Source organism: Pocillopora verrucosa, chromosome 9 (genome assembly GCF_036669915.1).
Source record: "Pocillopora verrucosa isolate sample1 chromosome 9, ASM3666991v2, whole genome shotgun sequence".
Taxonomy (NCBI): Eukaryota; Metazoa; Cnidaria; class Anthozoa; order Scleractinia; family Pocilloporidae; genus Pocillopora; species Pocillopora verrucosa.
Window position 1 is genome coordinate 21686200 of NC_089320.1, and position 20221 is coordinate 21706420.

Here is a 20221-nt window from a genome sequence, read left to right on the forward strand (position 1 = left end):
CACGTTTTATAAATATGAAAGCATTTTGCTTTCTTATATAAAAAAAAAACTGTTGCAAAGGAAGGTTTACGAACTTCTAACCTTGTTCCGCGGGCTATTAGGGGAAATCCCTGGGAACTAAGGTTATGAACCTCAGGTCCCACGTACCCTGCTACAATTGCATGAATCTGTGTGTCAAGGCTGAACGCGGGGCTAACGCGACGTAAGAAGGAAAACTAAAGAAACATTCATTACATACTATGGAGTAAAATAGAAATCATATCCGATGGATGAAAATTTAAAGTCGCCAGAGAAGTTAAAAATTTGTGTGTTTAAAAACAGTTGCTATTCGTTTTTGTTACGAGTGTAAAACAGGGAAAATTCTAAGTCCTTACGACCACGAGCAATTGATTTCCAGACCCTCGGATTTGGATCAGAGAGCTGTAGAGGACATAGGAACAGCGTACTGCATACAGGTAAGATCAGCTTTTTCGAAGGCGTCGTGTGTTTAGATAAGAATTCCCAACTCGGTCGTTGAATGAAGAATAAACTTTTTCACCTTTTTACTTTCAAACTAATCTTAAAGCATTTCTTAAGCTAAGGTATTTGAAACTCGATTGACGCTGATCCTAAGTCACCTGGGTATTTAAACGTTTAAATGTGGTGATCATGCTTCGAACCCAGATCTCAAGACTAAATATTTAGACGCGTTCACGTGTCGTGGTTTTCTGTGTTGAATTTTCCAAACATGGTACGTAATTTTAAACATCTTGAACAACTCACAGCTGCTTAAATGATTTCCTCCAACGAATCAAGTGATCGGCGGCCACTCTGTAAGGCGTCATGTGTAGAGCAATGATTATCGTCAAGAGATCGACGATTTAGAGGCGACCCATCCTCGTGCCTTGGTGAAGATGCGCTGTCATTTTCTGGTGGGATCTTGTTCTCTAATTTCCTTCTTCTTCTTCCTGCTACGCTTCTATTCAGCAACCCTGCTTTCAGTTTCTTCTCTCTGGTAATTTGCTCTTTTTCCGACTTCGATTCAGTGGTAGAAAGTCCAGTTGGATTCGATGAAGGCACAGGTTTAGCAGTCTGAGTGTCCTTCACACTACAACTTATCTTGAGTCCAGAGCTGCGCTTTTCCTTGGCTCGTTCAACACCAGCGTGCTCCTGTATCAGAGATATTTTTACGCCTTCCACGGATGAATCGTGTTTTAAGGGTGCCTTGATTGTGGCAGGTTGCAAGCGAGATCTCAGTAATAAACTGTCTGGCGATTTTGAGGACTCTGTGTTATCTTGAATTTCCACAAGCCTACCTAATGTGTTATTTATACTTTTCAACAGTTCTCTACCTCCCGATGTGGCGACTGAATGGCGTTTACTCGGAAATCGCCTTTCAGTGGACGGAGAATAGTAAACATTCCGCCGCGGTTGCGCATGTCTATTTTCAATTCCATTGTGCTGCGCGTGATCACCGCGTGATCTCGCTTCGTGAGCACGTGTCACAGAGTCTTCCTTTTCCTCCTGAGGCTTTATCGCCGTCAGTTGGCAGCATAGCCCGTAAGGTGGCAGTGACGGAGAATCTCTGTTTCTCTGCTTTGCATCCGTAGAAGACACGGTTGAATTGAAGTGGAAGGGACTGGGAACATGTTGTCTTTGCTGAGTAGTTCCCAGGTTCCTGGGCGGTAGAAAGGTCTGAGGAAGGGAAAACCGTCTGTGGTTGAATTTTACCTGTGAAAATTAAAAGAAAAGTATGAAAGACCACAATTTTCTTTTTGCTGAATTTTACTAGAATTTCACCGCACCCTAGGAATAAGGGGTGTGTCTTTCTTTCTTCTCGGAAGGCACTCACTCACTGCTTGATACTTCAGTAAAAGCACTGATGGTTTCAAACACTAAACCCAGCGTGAACCTCGGAACGACGAAACAGCTAAAATCGTAAGAAAACCTCCAAAACTTTGTAACAATGGGTTTTGCCGCCCACCTTCACCTTGCTTTTCACTCTTTGCTGTTTTTTGTTGTCAAAAAAGCAGCCCTTGCGAAAATTCAGTCTTCCTTCGCTCTGCGTTACTAAAACGCCCCGTTTGCTAAGCACCTGTAAACTAACTCTAAATTAAGTCGCCCACGGCAAAAAGGAAAGCCGGAAAAGAATAGACCAGTCAGAAGAATAATTTCTGGACTGACCCATCGTGTCGATAGTTCGAAGTAAGGCTGACGAATATATCGGGAAGACAAAACACACACTACAAGGAACCGCTTACAAGAAGTAATATACCGGCAGCTCTTTGCTAGAGCCGACGTAACGGGAATCAGCTCGGCTTGGTGAATGAGTCTTAAAACTGGAGTACTGCGTTGAAAAAAAATTTTCGTCTTTTTAACGAAAAATTTCTGGAAAAATTTCTGGCTTAACATCTAAATGTAAGATTCCTCGAACGTTACCATTTTTTGACTTTACACCCTTCGACTACTTTGTGAAAGCGAAAGATAAATCGTTTTTTCGATAGGTAGGGGAAATAAAGCCTGCAAATTACCTTGTCAGGAAATTCCATTTTCATCGGTTGCAGCGGGATAGAAATAATCTTGGCATTAATAGGAGAAACTTTGCCTATAGATGGCGTATTTGGAGCCGAAAGCCTTGGAGAAATTCTCCCCTGGGGCGCGACAGACTTTGTTTCAGAAATGCGTCGCGAGGAATTTTCATGATTATTGACAGTACTCTCTTTTCCTTCTTGCTCGTTTTTCTCGTCTAAATCTACCGTGGCAGATTTCTTGCCCGTCTCGGCTTTGCTTTCAACCGAAATATGCGACAGCCGGCGACCATTCACAGCCATGACTTGTACTGAAGAGTAATTGCAGGAATCCTTTCTGGAGATTTCAATCCCGCCGTCACTTAGTACGCTACAGGTTCTATCTTTCTGTTCAGAAGAATTATCTTCGTCGATTTCATTGATAGATTTCTCTGAAATTGGATCATCTTGATGTAAATTTTTGGGGTTTTCTGCAAGCTCTTCATCCAATTTAGACAAGTTCTCCTTGCTTGGAGAAGAAAGTTCCTCCCGTCCTGCACAGGGAAGCGCTGACTCTGCCTTTGTTTCATTCGGAGTAGTTTGCTTTTTATCATTAAAATCACAAGCGTTTACGGTCGTAACTGCAAATTCGCGTCTCTTTTTTGACGAATTCCTAATTTCTAACTCTGGCGTGGCTGTTGAGGAATTGCGAACGGGCTCCGAGTTAAATGTGACGTCATTCATCATATGCTCAGCTTCTCCCGGGTGTTTGACATAATATCTTTTAAGTTTTCTTTGTAGAAGGTGATAGACAGTTGATGTAGCAGTAGATCTGTAAGGAGAAAAATAAAAAAAATATGTGAAGCGCATGTTTCTGTCACAAAGGGTTATTAAAGACAAGAACCTCTATATTTCAGCTTCCCTGCGTAAACAGTGCAATAGTTCAACTCTGGTTAGGGCGTGGTTTGAGTACATTTTGATTAACTGTCATGGAACCAAAACCAAAGGAATCACATTGGCCGATCAAGTTAAAGATAAAGATCACAAGGAGCCAGTGAAAGCGCAAAATAAATTTCAGCGACTCCTCTCAGAAGCGCGGGAAAACGATAATAGCCAAGTTACGATTGGTTGAAAGTTTACATCTGATTGGTTAAGAGAGTGGCGCGAGTTTTCTTAAACCAATCACGAAGATTAACCAAAGAGCGGTTTACAGCCTCGCTCTGAGAGTTCTCCGATTGCTCTCCATTCGTTTTCGACCCAAATTACTAAACAGAGAGTCATCTCCTGGATATGCAACTGCAAAAATCCAATTTAATCGATTAATATCTCTTTATTGATCACCTATTTTTCGCAACTGCATCCACTATTTCTTGCTGTTTGAACTCCATCTTGTCAACCATATGTCTAACAATATTCTTGTCTAGCTCTTCGGGCTGCGGGTAATTCGGGAACACAATCGGGATTATGGGACCATCAAATCCCTTCTGCAACCACTCGTGGTTAAGGACCTCATCCAATGTAATCCGATTTTCGCGGCTGAACGTCAGTAAACGCTGGACAAGATCTTTGCATGCTACCAACGGGAAATGCAAAAGTGTTAAAAATGTGTCGACGAATCGTGATTTTTTGGCAAGCAGAAAAAAAAAATTACCCGACGATATCAAAAAAAGATAAAGAAAGGGAAATAATAAATTTATAACTTACACGATGACAAATGATCTGGAATTGGATTCATGTCATTTTTTTTCATTTTATTATACAGAGTGTTTATGTGGAACGGCTCGGCCGAGTAGGGAAGTTTTCCTGTCAGCATGGCATACATGTTGACCCCGCTGGAAGAAAAACAAATATGTACGTTGTAGCATTAAGAAAAATGGTGAGTTTTTTTTAGCTTGTAAATGAAATTTACTCCAGGTTACTTTTTTATTTTTACTAGGGACACTTCCCCTTTTCACCTTTCTCAATTCATATCATATAGATGTTCTAGTTTTAAATGCAAACAGATAGCAAAGATCTCCGCGTGCAACCGAAATCTGGAGATGTTTACGCGATTGGAATCCAAGAATAAGGATGTTTCGCAGCAGGAAACCCTTCGGATGTCATTGATGTTGACAAGTAAAAATAAGCTATTCACACTTTTGCGGGCTAAGGAGTTCAGTTGAAAAATACGTTTTTGTAAACAACTCGCGCGCGTTTTCATGTTTCACCAAAATTTTTCTTGAAAACTATAGCTAAAATAATAATGCCTACTTGCCATGGAAAAAAAAAAAACTAAAAAAAATTGGCCCGCGAAGGTCTACCGTATCCTTAAGAGACTAATTAAAAATGTTGGAGTGAATTAAAAATGTTGGAGTGAATTAAAAATGTTGGAGTGAATAAAAATTCAATGGTACTTACATGCTCCAAACGTCCACCTCAGGCCCATACGGTTTGTGTCCCAAGATCTCTGGAGCAGCATAAGCTGGAGAGCCGCACTGGGTCTTAAGGAATTCCTTTGTGCTTTGACCGTCAGGTGAAGACACAAACAGTGTGTTACTGAGACCAAAATCTACAAGGAAAAATAACTAAATAGTTTAAGAGAGAACTACATCACCCCTGTGGGGAACGTGGTTACCCTGGCACGCTGAGACCGAGAAGTCCTGGTGCTGAAACACTGAGGACTGGGCAGAGTAATTGTGTGTTCTTGGACAAGATTATTTATTTCACAATGTCTCTCTCCAACCTGGAGGGTACATGTAGCACAGGGTACTAGTGAACTACCATAGAAATTTGAAAACAAGCACAAGGAAGTTTCATGCCACAGAAACCAGAATAAGCTCCGGCTGAAAAGGGCCTCTTGCGACATTAACTACATCCCTGTATGCTCTCATTAATAATAGAGTAATATTAAATGTGAATTAAGTTTACCTATGATCTTGATATTATAGTCGTCATCCAAAAGTAAGTTTTCAACTTTCAAGTCCCTGCAGAGAGAAAAGCGCTTTTAATATCTCTTGCTCGATGATAAAGCTTTTAAGCTGACTTCTGTTTGATTGTCGTTTGTTGAAGATTAAGGAGGAATTTTTTAACGCGCCAATTGAGCTGCGACCAAAACGTCAAATATATTTTCCGCACAAACCTGTGGAGAATTCCTCCCTGATGTAGATAATGCACAGCCGACACAATTTGCCGAATAAATTTTCTAACTTCCACCTCGCCAAGTTTTCTTCGGTAACAAATGTAATCCATAAGATCTCCTCCGGCTGCAATCTCTGTGATTAAGTAGTATCTAAAAATCAAAAAGTCTACAGTTTTAACATTTTAAATACTGAAAGATTTATTCTAATTGTCCAGTACTTCATTTCGCAAAACATACACCGCTCAGTACAAAGCACAAATCTCATCATTAAAACTACAGGAAAAGTCTCGTTCCAATGTTGAAAGTCGGAAAGGAAACGGTACAGTGAAAGGATCATAGGACAAACGTTGAAATGCTGCGTGAGCTAACAAGCCTTGCAAGACCTTACTAGTTCTTCTCTTTTAAATTGCTGCGAAATAGCCTGAAATTACTTTAGATCGCTTATCCTCCAATGCATAAAGAGCATAAAATCCGACTACAGATTGTTCACGTTTTGATTTGGAACTTAACTCCACTTCCGCTTGATACCCTTTATTACGTACGAGAAGTTAGGATAAGATGATTCACCGAAGTAAATTTTCGTGTAAAGGAATCAGACTGTCAACTAAATCTCATTCACAATGGGACAGAATTACTTGGTAAGCTGCTAATTGTAACCCAAAGAGTATAAAATGTTTAAACAAGCTAATCTTTGCATGCGCTCATCTAAAATTAAAGGATTACAAAAGTCTAGACAAGGAATCTGATTACGCGCGATAAAACGGGCAAAATCTACCTCATTAAACCCAGAATAGAACTAACAAGAAGTACATTAAGTTTTAAATACAAGAATATCGGGATAATGTTTTGCCAAAATCTAAGTCGTCTCACCAGATTAGTTAAAATTACCTGTGTTCCGTTTCTACGACTTCCAGAAGTTGAACAATGTTTGGATGGCGAATCATTTGCATAATTTTCGCTTCTCGCCTCATGTTCCTGGCCACGTATTTGTCTTGATGAGCTAGCTTCTTGTCGATTATCTTAACAGCAACCTACAAGTGATGAACATATCAAACAAAGTTAAGAAATCGTGAATTGCTAGGATTTTTCTAACTGTATAACCTTTGAATATTTTACACAGATAACACCGATCCCACCACCTTAGCTTTCAATGGTTTTTGCAGGATAAAATCATTATGGAAACTTCTGCTACCATTAGATTGGACGCTTGTCGGTAACCATTTATAATCCTGGGCACAGAGAGAGTTATTGTGATTATACATTGTTTTTCCTTAAGATATAGCAAAAGAACCCGAAAATTGACCCTGGCTGGAAACCGGACATTTCTACTAAGTCCAGCACAACGATTACTAGAAGGTCACCAACATGTTTCTCCATGTTCGAACCCAAGGAAATATAAGTTTCTTAACTCTTTTATTCGTCGTTTCCTTTATTACAAAAAAAAAACTTAGGAAAACGAAGAGCCCTTGGAGGAAAATATTCCCACAGCTCCAACCTGGATCAAAGTAACTTATCCCCAGAAATGCCTTCGGAGCTTCACATTTTTCACCCGAGTTCCTAGATTAACGTGGCTGTCAAGTCCTCGGAAATCCAATATTACAACCGGCTTTGGACCGCAGCGCCGGTCAAACAGTTACAAAACTAATAGTTTTAAAATATTTCTAACTTTTTCCGACTGAAGGGCTAACAATGAAAGTAACGTTCTCGAAGAAGGATGGGACCAGTTATTTAATGGACCGTAAAAAATTTCCTACGAATTTCTCAGAACTTGCAATTTTGATCTCCTCAACATAATTTTTGAACCGCATTGGGGTTTCTCTCTCTCTATTTTTACCAAATTGTCTCTAAGTCTTATTTGTTTATGACGTAACAAAACCTAGTGTATTTATACTATACTTAGGATACACTAACACTGACCCGAAAATTCTGGAAACAGCGGATCTGAGGTATAACTGCAGCTGATACATTGAGAGTTAACAGTGAAGAGTAAAGCTAAGAAGACCAACGAACTACTTTAACTACGCTTACAGGAGCCACGCACGCCTGTCAACAAGTTTTTCATCTATGATAAAAAAAAACGAAACAAAACAACGAGGGAATGTCGCGGCCTTGCTTTCGTTCAGGAATTTGAAGACCCAGCTTTCGTCATATCCGAAGCACGAATCATTCATTTACGACAAAGCACATCAACCTTACAGGAATTCAAGATAAATCAGTGACACTTCAACATCCTGATTAAACACGATTAAAGGTTGGTCCTTTTGAAGGGGCTGACAGCTTTTGAAATCCAGACAGAATGAGTACACCTTTTGCAAAATGGTTCCTGCCCATCCTAGGGTCACGGTAATTGAAAGTAAAAAAAAAAAAGGAAAAAAAAAAAGAACCTCCGGTATTTATCATAAAATTCTCTCATCATGTTCAGCGTTTACTTCTGGCGGTCGACTATGATCGATGATATGATGAGTTCCGCGAGGGTGGTCGAAAAATCAATCTCTACTGCAGACAATAGTCCTTCTCAGGACTACGCTCACCTGGACGATCACACAAGAAACTCAAATGTTACTCCCGGGTTCAAATCACCAACTGTATAATAAGTAAACAGTTAACTTCATTTGAAACTAAGATATTTCTTTTGCCCTTAAAAAGAACAACTTTTTCCAAAGCCACCAGTTGGGCAGATATGCCAGATATTTTAATTGTAAGCTTTAGTCCTACTTCTTTTGCATTCAACATTTAAGCAATCAAGATATAACTTTCTCGAAACTTTCAAATTATTTCCATTAAATAACGAAAATCGAGTTTGCATTTCTCTCTTGAGTCTTTCTTCAGTTTATCTCCTTAGAAGCAAAATAAGACTGATTCAGTTCCAAGCAAAAACTAAAAATAATTATAGAAACTATACGTGATTTTCGGCGGTTTCTCTCTTTGCTTAGTTCCATTAACCACTTCAAAATGCCACAAAGGGCGGTATTCGATCTTGATTAGCCAGACTGGCGGCTCAATATGTCCGGAAACCGAATCTGCATTTGTGGTTTGCCGAATTTCTGCACGTGGAGGAAGGTCGCGTGGGTCAAAAACGCGACATTTTACATTTCGCCCGCGACACTCTTTTTGGAGATCGTTCTTAACATTTTTTTTTTCTTAACTCGAAGTAATTAATATCCAAAGTATTGTGCGACTACCCTTGTCAAATTACTTCATACCAAGCAATCGTTCGAGCGATGTTTGATAAAAAACTTACACATTTCATTTGTAAAGATATCCATAAATATCTACCTGATCCCAAGTTCGCGCGCAGTTGTGAGGAATTCAGTGTGAATTGCAAATCCAATTAAGACCATTCACAAGCACAGCTTGAATGCAATGCATTCTTTTATACTTCTATATTTTTTTCGATTGACGGAGCTCAAAACGATTCAATTACTTCAAGCAAAACAAAGTTCTATCTAATCTTGCTGCACCATATGGAAGACAATTTTTAGATTTCTGGTTCAGAGGTCAACTTTATACAACATAGTCTATCGCAACAGAAGGCAATCAAAGAGTATTAACCCGATACACAATTTGAAATTGCTACTATCAATTGATGTCCAGGCTATTTTTTCATTGAGGGAAATCACTTTGTTATACCTGTTCGGATCGATTATTTGACGATCATCAAACCAAACGATAAAATTCCACTGCTGATGAATCGCGTGTAAAATCTACAACCAAAACAATTGCTTAGACAAGATTTCATTTGTCAAAGACATCAGTTTATACACAGGACAACCTTAAGTGCTATGTAATTACTCTTTAAACTTACTATTCTTTTACAAGAACAACCTTTTCCTTCCTGAATATAATCGTTATCATAATTACTACAGTCACAAGAGTAAAGCCTATATCCAATTTTGAACCAAATTGCATCACGACATGATGTGCAGTTTGCCGACAGTTTTTAAAATAAAATTTTTTCTTTCTGGTTCCGCGCTATGCACACAGCAAGATAATGACTATCACTCGCTGAGTGATTTGAGAAGCTGCTTCTTCTGAATAAGGAGAAGTAAACTATGGTTGAGGCGTGATAAATCTCAACTGTAAATATAACACATGACTTTAACATGCTGCTACCGCAACAGCGGGCAATATCAAGGAGTCACGGATGAATTTGTTCAGTTTTTTTTTCCACGAAAATGTATTTAGAAGAGCGTAGATTATCTTTAAATATCTCATTTGTCTCAGGAGCTTAGAGTAGAGGAGAGAGAAAGTTCAGGAAAGTTTATCGTAACTCGATGATTGATATAAGCACGTGAAAGAAGAGCAAAATAGAAGACAAGTGCTGGAAATCACAATGGACACTATTGAATCTTGAAATATTATGAACTCTGTCTGTATAATTAAAGTAACTTCATAATTTAATTTCAAGCGACATCATAAGTTGAATTTTTCAGCTATGGTAGGAAAACAAATGGAAAACGAAAGCAAAATGTTTTAAAAAAGCATAAGCATACTGATTTGATTTTCGCATGTGGAAAATTTGCATAAAGTCACAACAGATATTTTTTTCTTCCTCTCTCTCACTGAGACACTCTTACTGTTTGCAAATATGAACTAATATTTCCGACAGATTTCGCGCACGGCAACAGAATTTTGCGATGTCTTTACAAAAAAAATTATTTTTTAATTATTGCATTCCTAATCTTTCAAGCGTAATTAGAGTAGAAAGTCCCACAACATAATCCGCAGTTGTTTGCTAGTCCTGCATTACGAGGTTTATCGAAGAGTTCCAAGTAGCTTAAACACATAATTGTACGGAAATATAAATATTCGCCTAAAAATGGAACATAATGAAAGTATTCTAAATTTACCACCACGCTAGGTCTCCCAACTGTTGCAATTACAGGTTTAGCTCGCCTTGAGGCCGGCTCTATTTTGATTTTTGGTGTTGGAATAGATTACCTCGCAGACATCCTGATTTCCTACCTTTTCTCCCGTCAAGACATGAAACCCCTGCTTTACTCGCGCGAATGATCCTTCGCCAATGGTTTTTCCAAGCAGATAATTGCCAATGCGCTTGCATTTCAAATATTTTTGAAGTTCCTCTTTCGGGACTTGAGCGACTCCTGCGGGTAAAAATCCGTTCACTTGATCGCGGGCCGAATCGTCGTCGATTTCCATGTGATCTCGTTGTGTTGGAGGCATATCACTCATCAACGTCTAATTTGCTCTCTCCTATGACGCTGAAGCAAGCGCTAGAGATAATCATAAGGCAAAAATCCTTTTAGTTTAGTTCGGAAACTAAAATCTTCCAGCATTCCATGGATTTCTCACGTTCAAAAGTTCAATGTAAAATGAGATCGAGAGAATGTTTGCCAACTGTCAACTTGTGACATGCGAAAAATTTCAAATACTCAAGATGATTCGTCCATCACTCCAAGTTAATTTGTTCGTAATAAACACAAGGTTAACAATTGAAATCTGATCAAGCGGCTCTGTGCCAGCCCGTGGATTGATGTGTCACTCAAGTAACATCATGATCGCGCGCGCGCACGATTAATATAAAGCACTTAGCGCGCGAGACATTCCTTGAACATCTTTTCAGATTTACGAAAGACAACGGAACAATGAGAGCTATTAAATTACCGTTTTTAGCTATAAGAACAAACAACCCTATTGCGTGTCTCGATTGCCCTTCGAGAAATCGAGTAAGGCGCACACATCAGCCATGAATCGAACGACTTTTCTTGCGTTGGTTGGCTTAATATCTGTGTATGGAACCGACGCCTTTCTTCCACCCGAGGAAGTTTCGCTCTCTCCAAAGACTTGGTTCCAACGAGATCTCCAGAGGTTAGAGGAGCTTTCTCTTTACAACTCACAGCGACGTCCCAAACCATTGGCTTTTAGCAGTGGGAAGGGGTTGGTGGCTGGAAGTGGAAATGCCCTTGCAGTCCATGCTGGAGAAGAGGCTCTCAAAAAAGGAGGCAATGCAATGGATGCGTGCTTGACGACTGCTCTCACAGGTAGGTAGTTTATACACATTAGTGGTTGATGAAACACTCATAAAAAGTTAGGCACAAATCATAACCATCCTTATACAAATTTTTCTAACAATTTTTTCGCTTCATAGTTTAAAAAAAGTTCTTTTTGGGACTTAAAATTTGGTCTATGCGCTTACCTGTTAGCTGAGTGCATTTGATCCGGAGATGAGATTTTGAGATCCGTGTTTCTTGCGCCATAAAACATTTTGTGTTCACTTAGGATCTCTCTAAAGAGGCTTAGCTATGAGAGGATTAGTTAATTGTTCGGTACACTACTTACTTACCCAACGTATAGTCTGTCTGTCTTCATTTCTGCACGAAGTAAAACCTAATTGTTATCTTTTGACAAAGTCAGTACTCAGAGAAATTTAAAGACTTGTTGGTGATTTTTTTTTTTTTTGGTTTTTTTTTTTGTTGTTTTGCAACATGGATTAAACAAAACAGAGATTGTTTGAATTTGAGAAATATTTCAGATAAGAGTCTGACGCACTTTGATCGATGGCTAAGAGCTACAGGCCGCTGTAAAGCACGTATATATGTACACTTAGAGACACTTGACCAGATAAGAACAGTAAAACGTCAAAAGTTATCACGTTTTAACGAAATCATTTTCCCGTGAGTTTCCACTTGCCGGCATCACTTGGTTTTTCCCCCACACAAAGATATTATTGTCGTAGATCTTTGTGGTGATGGCTTAAGTGTTTTGTGGTTTGGAGTTAACAAATGATGAAACAGTCTCTTACAGGGGAATCTAAGTAATAAAAAAGAATAACGATGACTCTGTTTTATCTCACGTGTTTTTTGGACCGAGAAAAGTTTCAAACATCTGCAGCGTTGTTCCTTTACTCTAAAGCACATTATGTTCCTGCACTGGTAATTAGAAATAAAAGACAAGTACCTTGAAGATAATTTTCTAAGCTGGAATTTTCTCGTGATTTCTTTTATCATTAGAACGTAAACGCAATTACAATTAAACAGACCACTGATCGAAGTAAATTGATTTCCTGGGCGTTATATAACTTAAATGATATCTGATTGATCAATCTGCAAGATTTAATTACAATCTCCAATGCTAATTTGCAAAACACATTCACGAGTCGTTGTCATACATCTCGGTGTTATATAACAAACAACAAATATTTACTGTGGATTGCCCTCGTCTCTGGACACGAGACACGAGACACTCACCCTTCAATAGAGAATCAATTTTCCTCACTGTCGCCACACATTTTCAGTTACTGCAGCTGGTTACCGAGGGATCGTGGTGGAGGATAAAAGTGAGCATCGTGGTTCTTAAACATGACAGAGTTAGGATAAATGAGAGTTAGCTAGGTTCGAATAACTTTTTCTACCAGAAAAGTAATTTTTGTAAGCGGAGGTAGACTGTCAGTAACCAGCCTTTGTTAAAACCTCACATTTAGGATAAAAGACAAGAAAATCTAAGTTTTCCTCGGAATCCGGAAAAAATGAAGACCGGAACAAAATTTGCAACTGTGTTGGGCAGTAGCGACTAGAAATCAGGATTGATGAGTTGCAAACTTGATCATTTAAATCCGGTTGAGAGGAAATGAAGTTAAGTCGCAAATTTTCAATTATTTTATTTTTTCTCGTTATTTGGAGTTTCTGAAAACTGTTGTCGTTAATTGGAAGGAAACTCCTTAAAAATTGGTTCGCAAGGACAAACACCAAAGTTAAAAACTTTAACGAAACTTAAACGAACTGAGATTATTAACCCTGATTCCAAAAGCAATTCAAATAATTTAAACCCCAAAGATGACGTAGCACAAAGGATGGGGTGACGGCGAATGTTACCTTTCTTGGTATTACAAATTGCCTTTAAACCCGCGATCGTGCAAGGGTTTTTTTTTTTTGGTTTTTTTTTTCAGTTTCAGCCCTTTGACACGATGAACAAATTATCGTGTCAAGGGAACTTTATAGTAGTTATATCACCAGTTCATTAGTAAGATCATCATTCCGCAACTTCTGTGGGATTGGCTCTGGTAACTCCATCTCGTGACTAGATGTCAACGATTTCTCTGAGATCCCCAAAAACACGCAACATTTTTTGCAGATATTTTTCTCAGCGAAAATTGCATTTAGAAATACAAGTCGACTTAACAGCTTTTGCACATGGTCCTCTATGCTGGTCTTATTTAATAATAACTGAAATTGAGGTTCGGCGCTGAGGACGGTCATGTCTCCTTAATTCTAGCCTACGGAAGCTACTTTAAATGTACAGTTTTACATGGACTTTTTCTGAGTCACGTCGTCTTCAGTCTAAAAGAACCAATCTGGGACTGATTAGCTAGAATATTTGCAATGTGATACTAAACGATGGTACTTACGCGGCAGATTGTTTCGATTAGACGCAAATAGGGACCAAAATAAAGTGACATAAGAAAGAATCAGTTAAAAATGTTGTCTCCGCTCGATTTACTTGTTGCTTCAAAGAGACACGCGAATATTGTGCGCTTTGTACAAACAGAGGTCTTTTTTCCCTGAGGTCAGTAGCGTGGGTGAAATCTGTTTCTGGTGACAGTTTTTGGAAAGGCGTTTCTCACGAAAGATAATCGATAACACGGTGACGATGAGATATATCGATCGTTTCGTTTGATTCCTGGCTAATGACATGATTACTCAGCGGTGGCCTTCACTTTCTCAGTAATTAACGACCTTTAATTTATATGAAATAAATACACTCTCGAGAAAGACATCGAGGAATTTATCCGTTTATAAAAAGAAACCAACCATAGACGGGGGATCCCAATAAAAAACCAGTTCATGTCCAAGAAGAGTTCTCTTTAAAGAGGTACAAAAGTATGGGCCGTGCCACAGAGTGCTTTCAGCCCCCTGTTGGCTTAAATTTGCACCTAAGACAGGAACATGTGGGTTTGAAATCAGAAACTTAGCAACATTTTTCACTTTCGGGCATAAAGACGCAACTTTATTCAAGCAGTTCAACCGGGGAACGACAGATTTGCTAATATCACAGAGAATAGCAAAATCAATTCAAAATTGAGCAACAGGATCGAAGGATACACACTAATTCTTTAACTTAAAAAGTGCCATATTTGATTGATTAAGACTTGCAAGATTATCTGATACACAATTTTTGCAAGAGGTATCATCGACTAAATTTCTGTTCGGTGCGTAAGTCCGTGGACGGTACTCAAGATGATTTTGCCGGATTAAGGACCAGATTTCATGTGCAGAGCATGGCTGGAAGCAGGAGAGCATAAGTTCTCACAAATCGAACGCAGTCAAGTGACGAACAGATTAGCGTTCTGTGTTATTGATTTTTCCATCTACCAGCCAACTCCCCGGTTTCGTTCCCACCAAAAGCTAAATTTCGTTTGCTGTTATGTGAAGCTTTGTCAGTGAATTTCACTGCTCTTCTAAGAGGTTTTAAATGGTTCCTTGAATTATCCCTTTTGACAGCTGTATATGTGGACACCAGATATTTTGCATTCGATGTTCATTTGTCAAAAGCCTGCCTTATCAAACTGAAGTTTAATTAGGATCATGAGCAAGGACAGATGAACTTTCATTTCCAATCATCGGATTTTTCTTGTAGCCAAATGTACCAGCTGATTATTTTTTAAGTCTCATCGTTGAAAGAAAAGATTCCAAAGCAGTGACCGACATCAAATTTCCAGTACTTTTCATAGGTTTTATTCCTCACACACTGTAAGCACGTTGACGAGTATAGCTGCAAACCCGTGGCTATTCCGTAATCATCCCGTAACCATCATGCCGGTCTCTTCAGGCTGCTAGCGCGAGCCCATTTTCTGGACAGCGGTTGGTAATCAAGCTTTATTCTGATTCAGGTTTTCATCCACAATTTAATATTGTTTCATTTTCTACAGAGATCACTCTTGCAGCTGGATCACACGTGTCTTATGCCGGAGCAGCCAACATTTTGTACTATGACAGCTCCACTGGGGTCACTTACAACCTAGATGCAGGCTGGAACAAGCCTTACTACGTAGACCCTGCCCAGATTCCTGAACATCATTCCGAGCTCGGTAACGGAGCCGCCGTTCTAGTGCCAGGTCTCGTCGCAGGCGTCTCTACGGCCTCAGAGAAGTTTGGTTTATTTCCGCTGTCTAAACTGTTGCAACCGGCGTTGTACTTTGCCACCAGAGGATTCAAACTCCCTTCTGACCTGGCAGAGGAGATGAGGAAAAACTATAACCAGAGAGGCCTCCTGCGCACCAAGGAAGGTATGGCGTTTGGTTTGAAGCGATTTGCACAGGCGAGAGGATCTAGTTGTTCCTCCCTTAGTGAACGGTGTACTTAAGCGGTCAATTGACCTTTCATAAATAAGATACCAAAAAGAGAAGGACCCTTACCTGGGTAAGACGTTTTAAGCTATTTACAGTTTTGTTCGTAATTCATTTGAGCAAGGAACAGGACGTGCATATCCAGGCTGTATCTTCATGTGGAAGAATTTTTTCATGGGTTGAATTGAGACCGACAAAGTAGGGAACCCAAATACTCACAGCTTCAAATTGTACCTGCATCTAAAAACTAGGACTTTTTGTAAAACTTTACAAGTTTAAAGTAAACTGATGTCTTGTAAATTATCTTTGAAAAGAAAAGAACAAAAAGAGAGAAGGTCAATCACAACTTATATTGATGTCCTGTCCTGTAGGAGGGGGGCATTGGGATTTTCGATTTTTGCTGTTTTGGCTATTTTCAAGATCGCTTTCGGTTTTTGTGCCAAAAAACTTCGGTTTTTCGGTTTTGGTGTTCATTGCGGTTTGCGGATTTTCCTATTTGAACTATTTGGGGTTCCGGTTTCTCTTCGATCTGAGCGGTAATTACGCGCCTCCACTGATCTCGAATGGCAGCTAAACGCAAATGTTATCGAGAGGAATGTGTGACAAACCAATTGAAATATTGTAGGGATCCCTAGGTAGCCTACGTGTAGCCGTACCCTCCCCCTCAGGGTGGGGGGGGAGGAATGGGTACGGCTTCTCGTAGGGTACGGCTTAGCACAGAACATTGCCAAAGTTTCTTTATCGATGCCACCTCGAAGTTGGTGACCAAGTTACAGGCCTCACGTGACTGATTGATTCAACATTCCAATAGAATCTCCAAACTTTTCAGGTCTTAGTTCGCAAATGGAAATGTTAGAGCTATAGCTTTCTGCGACAGCAAAATTGTAATCCTATAGAGGATTTTTGTGCGAATTTAATTAGGCTCCATTACCAGCTGCTGATTCCGCAAAGACCACGATCGATGTCCTCGAGAGAGCAGCTGTTACTTTAAGCAGATACTAGGAGATACGAATGACAAGTTCATGGCATTCATAAATCCTCAAATGAAATAAGTGTTGTTTACTCTGTATGCTCCACTTATCACCACTGTATCGGATCGATCAGGGTTTTAATGAAAATGTATCGGTTTTGACAGTTTTGCATGCGGTTTTCGGTTTTGATCGATTTTTTTTTCGGTTTTTCGGTTTTGGATAATTTTTTCTACGGTTTTGCGGTTTCTAATAGGCCCCAATGCCCCCCTCCTGTAGTACAACCTTTATAGTCGGTTTATAATGACTGCCATTTCTTGCTTTATAGGAAAAAATACTTTCACTAACCCCAAAACAAAGAAAGTCTACAAAGCTGGCGAACGATTCAGGCAACTTAAGTTGGGAAAATTTCTTAAACGCCTCTCCAGATATGGAAAGGAATACTTCTACCGTGGTCCCTGGGCTGAAGAAATGGTTGAGACTGTTCAACGTCACGAAGGCTACATTACGATGGAAGACATGACTCAGTATAAGGTGACGTCACCTGAGCCCACAAGCACCTTGTACCAAAAGCATCACGTGGTAACGACAGGTGCGGAATTGGGAGGCGCTGAGCTGGTTGAAAAGTTAAATTTAATGCAATTGGCAGGAATCGGAGAATCAACCGACTCTTACCTTACAAACGCCACAAAACTGTTCTGGCTAGCTTCCATAACACGTCTTAGTTCGTTTGTTACCTTTTTCGCACGAGAAGTTCCTAATGGAAAACAACTGCTCAAAGATCATCTTGGAATAACTGCCGATTACTCTTATCGGAAAACAAAGGACTCTGCTGAGGAGCTATGGGACAAAATCGCCTCATTTGAGAAGATGAAAGACGTCAACGACGTCATGCGAGAATTGCTGGCAAGTGTTGAGATGGACATGGAACAACATCGGCGCGGTTCGTCTGGCGTAGTCGCAGTGGACAGTGCTGGCAACGTTTGCTCCCTCTCGCATGGCACCGATGGTGACGCTTGGGGAACAGGCTTGTTTGTGCATGGAGTAAGTCTCCCCAGCTCTGGAATTGCATTGAAGACGCAAGTAAAGAAGACCAATAATGGTGGAAGAATAACGTCGGGATTCCAGCCTGTGATTATCTTTAAAAAGGAAACTCGGCAAGTCGATGAATTTGGCAGAAGGCTCAGACGAGACATTTCTGCAGCAACGAAGAACAAAAAGCGACTTGCCTCTAGGAGGAAAGGTTTCTCAAACCTCCAGAAGAACTGGGGAGAAGAGCCACAAAAACTAGTCGTTTTCAAAACGTACAATAAAGTCAGATCTCAATTGTTCCATCAATCGCAAGGAGACAAGTCAGAAAAACGTTATCAGTTTGGACGCGAAGAGGAGCCTGTAGATGAACTTGAAGAAAAAGAATATCCAGATGCTGATTCTAATTTCCGAACCAACGAGATACCTTCCAATTCCAATGAACCAAATTATGAAAGAGAGAGAACAGATCTACCCATGGAGGTCAATGATAAATTGAAGTCGCCAATGCATAGTGAGCCATACGTTCCACCGACTGAAGAACTCGAAGAGTTTGAGAAACCACATCTTAGATTACATCGTCATCACCCCAACAAAGAAGAAGATTCTGATATCAATGCAATTCCTAAGATCAGCCAGGGAGGGGAAGAAAGGGAAGAAACTGAAAAGGAAAAGGAGGAGAGAGAAGAAAGCGATAAGGAAGAGGAAATCATAGAAGAAAGAGGACGGGAAACTGAAGGCGAAGAGTCTCAAGATAAGGACGGCTTTAACAAAGAAGTCAAAGAATTTCCGCATCTTGGAATTCCCGACATGTGGAAATCAGGGAGTCTTCCGGATAGAGAAGCCACCTCTATGCTGCACTCTGGCCCCTTGGTGCCTGTGTTAGCTCTGACTTCCACCGGTCCCTCTCAATCATTTGTTATTCCGCAGTATTTAACAAACATTTTGGACAGTGGAATGAATCCTAAGGCAGCTCTGGAAGCTCCAACATTTCTGACTCCGAGTCCTCATTCTTTCCAGCAGGATATTCAAGTGGAAAAGTTTACCATCGAAGATCATGTCTTGATGGACGTTACCGAGTTCGGACAACCCGTGTCCGAGGTGGATTCTCAGACCACTGAGGAAATGGCTGGAAATGGAGCGGCTCTTACGGTTAAGGACGGCAGGAAAATGCTTGGCTGTACACATCCATCCAAGGCCGGCTTCGCAGAGGGGGTCTCGGCACTAGAAGGCTGGTGAAGGATTCGCCAATATGGAGTAGTCTCACGTCATCAAAGGCAGGATGCCTCTCTTTCGATATTTAAGTCGTATCATTAATACTTTTCTTCTCGAAACTTATGATACTAAGTAGGACCAGCTCAACTTTTTTCGGGGTAGAAATAAATAGCCAGACCTTGAAGGTATTCGCCTGACGGCATTTTACTATTGTGACTGCATATCATCTTACTGACGATCGTTTGGCATTTAGAACATTGAACAGCAAAGAAGTGAAAGAAAATAACAGAGAAACCGTAAGAAAGTTCATAAAATCCTTAATTTAAATTTGCAATTATTTCTGAAAAGTCAGCAAACTTGCACTACGTGGGGTATATTTTGACTTCAGTTTTTTCTAATTTCTTATTTTTTTGTACGATTTAGAGCAAACATTTCATAGAACCTTTTTTGTAAGCTCTTTACGTCACCAAGCAAATCGCGAGAAAAATACGCGAACAGCTTATTAGTCAAAGCTGAGTATCAAGGTCAGCCTGATTTGCAGACGCAGAGTAGTTTCTTCCAGTTTCCCAGGGAAAAAGGAAAGCCAAAACAAGATAATGCATTTGTAATGCTGTCCAAAAAAGTGGTCGAGGGACTCGCTCGTTTAAGTAAAATCGTTAATGAAAAATGCTTCTTAGCCTTCTTTTTTAAGATTGAAACCCACAATTAAAAATACCTTAATAAAATTAGTACCGCAATTGTCTTCATTTTACCTTGCGATCAACAGCGTAGATCGATCTATCATAATAATTCTTTAAAAGCTGATTAATACCAAACAGACTTGACGCGCTTCTTAGTTAAATGGGATGTGCAAAATGAGAAAATGACCAGAAATCCAATTATTGTGTAACATTATCCCCCAAGCATTAATTTAAAAAAAAGGGTTTCTGTGATTTTGGCTAACACGGAGAGCTATTGGTTGTGGAAGCTTTGCCTAAAACATCATGGAGATTTCATGTGGGCAATGTAATCTCCCCTTCAGATAATTTAAGAAATTGAAACTGGATGTGTTCTATTCCAAACATTTGGGGAATTGTTTTAGAAATTCAGTGGAACAATCTCT

The 20221-nt window shown here is 39.8% G+C and overlaps 2 protein-coding genes across 3 annotated transcripts; one reads left to right on the plus strand and one right to left on the minus strand.

The window, feature by feature from the left end:
- Positions 1–40: 40 nt before the first annotated feature.
- LOC131779904 (serine/threonine-protein kinase MARK2) lies at positions 41–11357 on the minus strand. 2 transcript variants are annotated; one of them, XM_059096505.2, is made up of 10 exons: positions 11230–11357; positions 10570–10838; positions 6493–6635; positions 5605–5754; positions 5394–5449; positions 4884–5034; positions 4191–4318; positions 3828–4059; positions 2511–3318; positions 41–1710 (listed from the first exon to the last, which is right to left on the minus strand). In XM_059096505.2, the coding sequence occupies exons 2-10, from the start codon at positions 10795–10797 to the stop codon at positions 769–771; spliced, it is 2838 nt and encodes a 945-aa protein (XP_058952488.2). In that variant the 5' UTR covers positions 10798–10838; positions 11230–11357; the 3' UTR covers positions 41–768. The 2 variants fall into 2 exon arrangements, with proteins under 2 accessions (XP_058952488.2, XP_066027833.1); XM_066171736.1 differs by lacking the exon at positions 11230–11357 and having other exon boundaries at positions 10570–11102.
- LOC131779905 (uncharacterized) lies at positions 11312–19847 on the plus strand. The gene is made up of 3 exons (XM_059096506.2): positions 11312–11606; positions 15491–15847; positions 17204–19847. Exons 1-3 carry the CDS (start codon positions 11312–11314, stop codon positions 19141–19143), a joined length of 2592 nt encoding a protein of 863 aa, XP_058952489.2. The 3' UTR covers positions 19144–19847.
- Positions 19848–20221: the final 374 nt, after the last annotated feature.

What these genes read in the sequence shown, in the direction of transcription:
- LOC131779905 (XM_059096506.2), top strand. Translation starts at nt 11,312, where the DNA reads ATGAATCGAACGACTTTTCTTGCGTTGGTTGGCTTAATATCTGTGTAT. An exon ending in CTTGACGACTGCTCTCACAG is followed by an intron (nt 11,607 to 15,490) that starts GTAGGTAGTTTA and finishes CATTTTCTACAG; the next exon opens with AGATCACTCTTGCAGCTGGA. An exon ending in CCTCCTGCGCACCAAGGAAG is followed by an intron (nt 15,848 to 17,203) that starts GTATGGCGTTTG and finishes CTTGCTTTATAG; the next exon opens with GAAAAAATACTTTCACTAAC.
- LOC131779904 (XM_059096505.2), bottom strand. Translation starts at nt 10,797, where the DNA reads ATGAGTGATATGCCTCCAACACAACGAGATCACATGGAAATCGACGAC. An exon ending in ATGTCTTGACGGGAGAAAAG is followed by an intron (nt 6,636 to 10,569) that starts GTAGGAAATCAG and finishes CATCACTTGTAG; the next exon opens with GTTGCTGTTAAGATAATCGA. An exon ending in AAATGGAATTTCCTGACAAG is followed by an intron (nt 1,711 to 2,510) that starts GTAATTTGCAGG and finishes TAATTTTCACAG; the next exon opens with GTAAAATTCAACCACAGACG.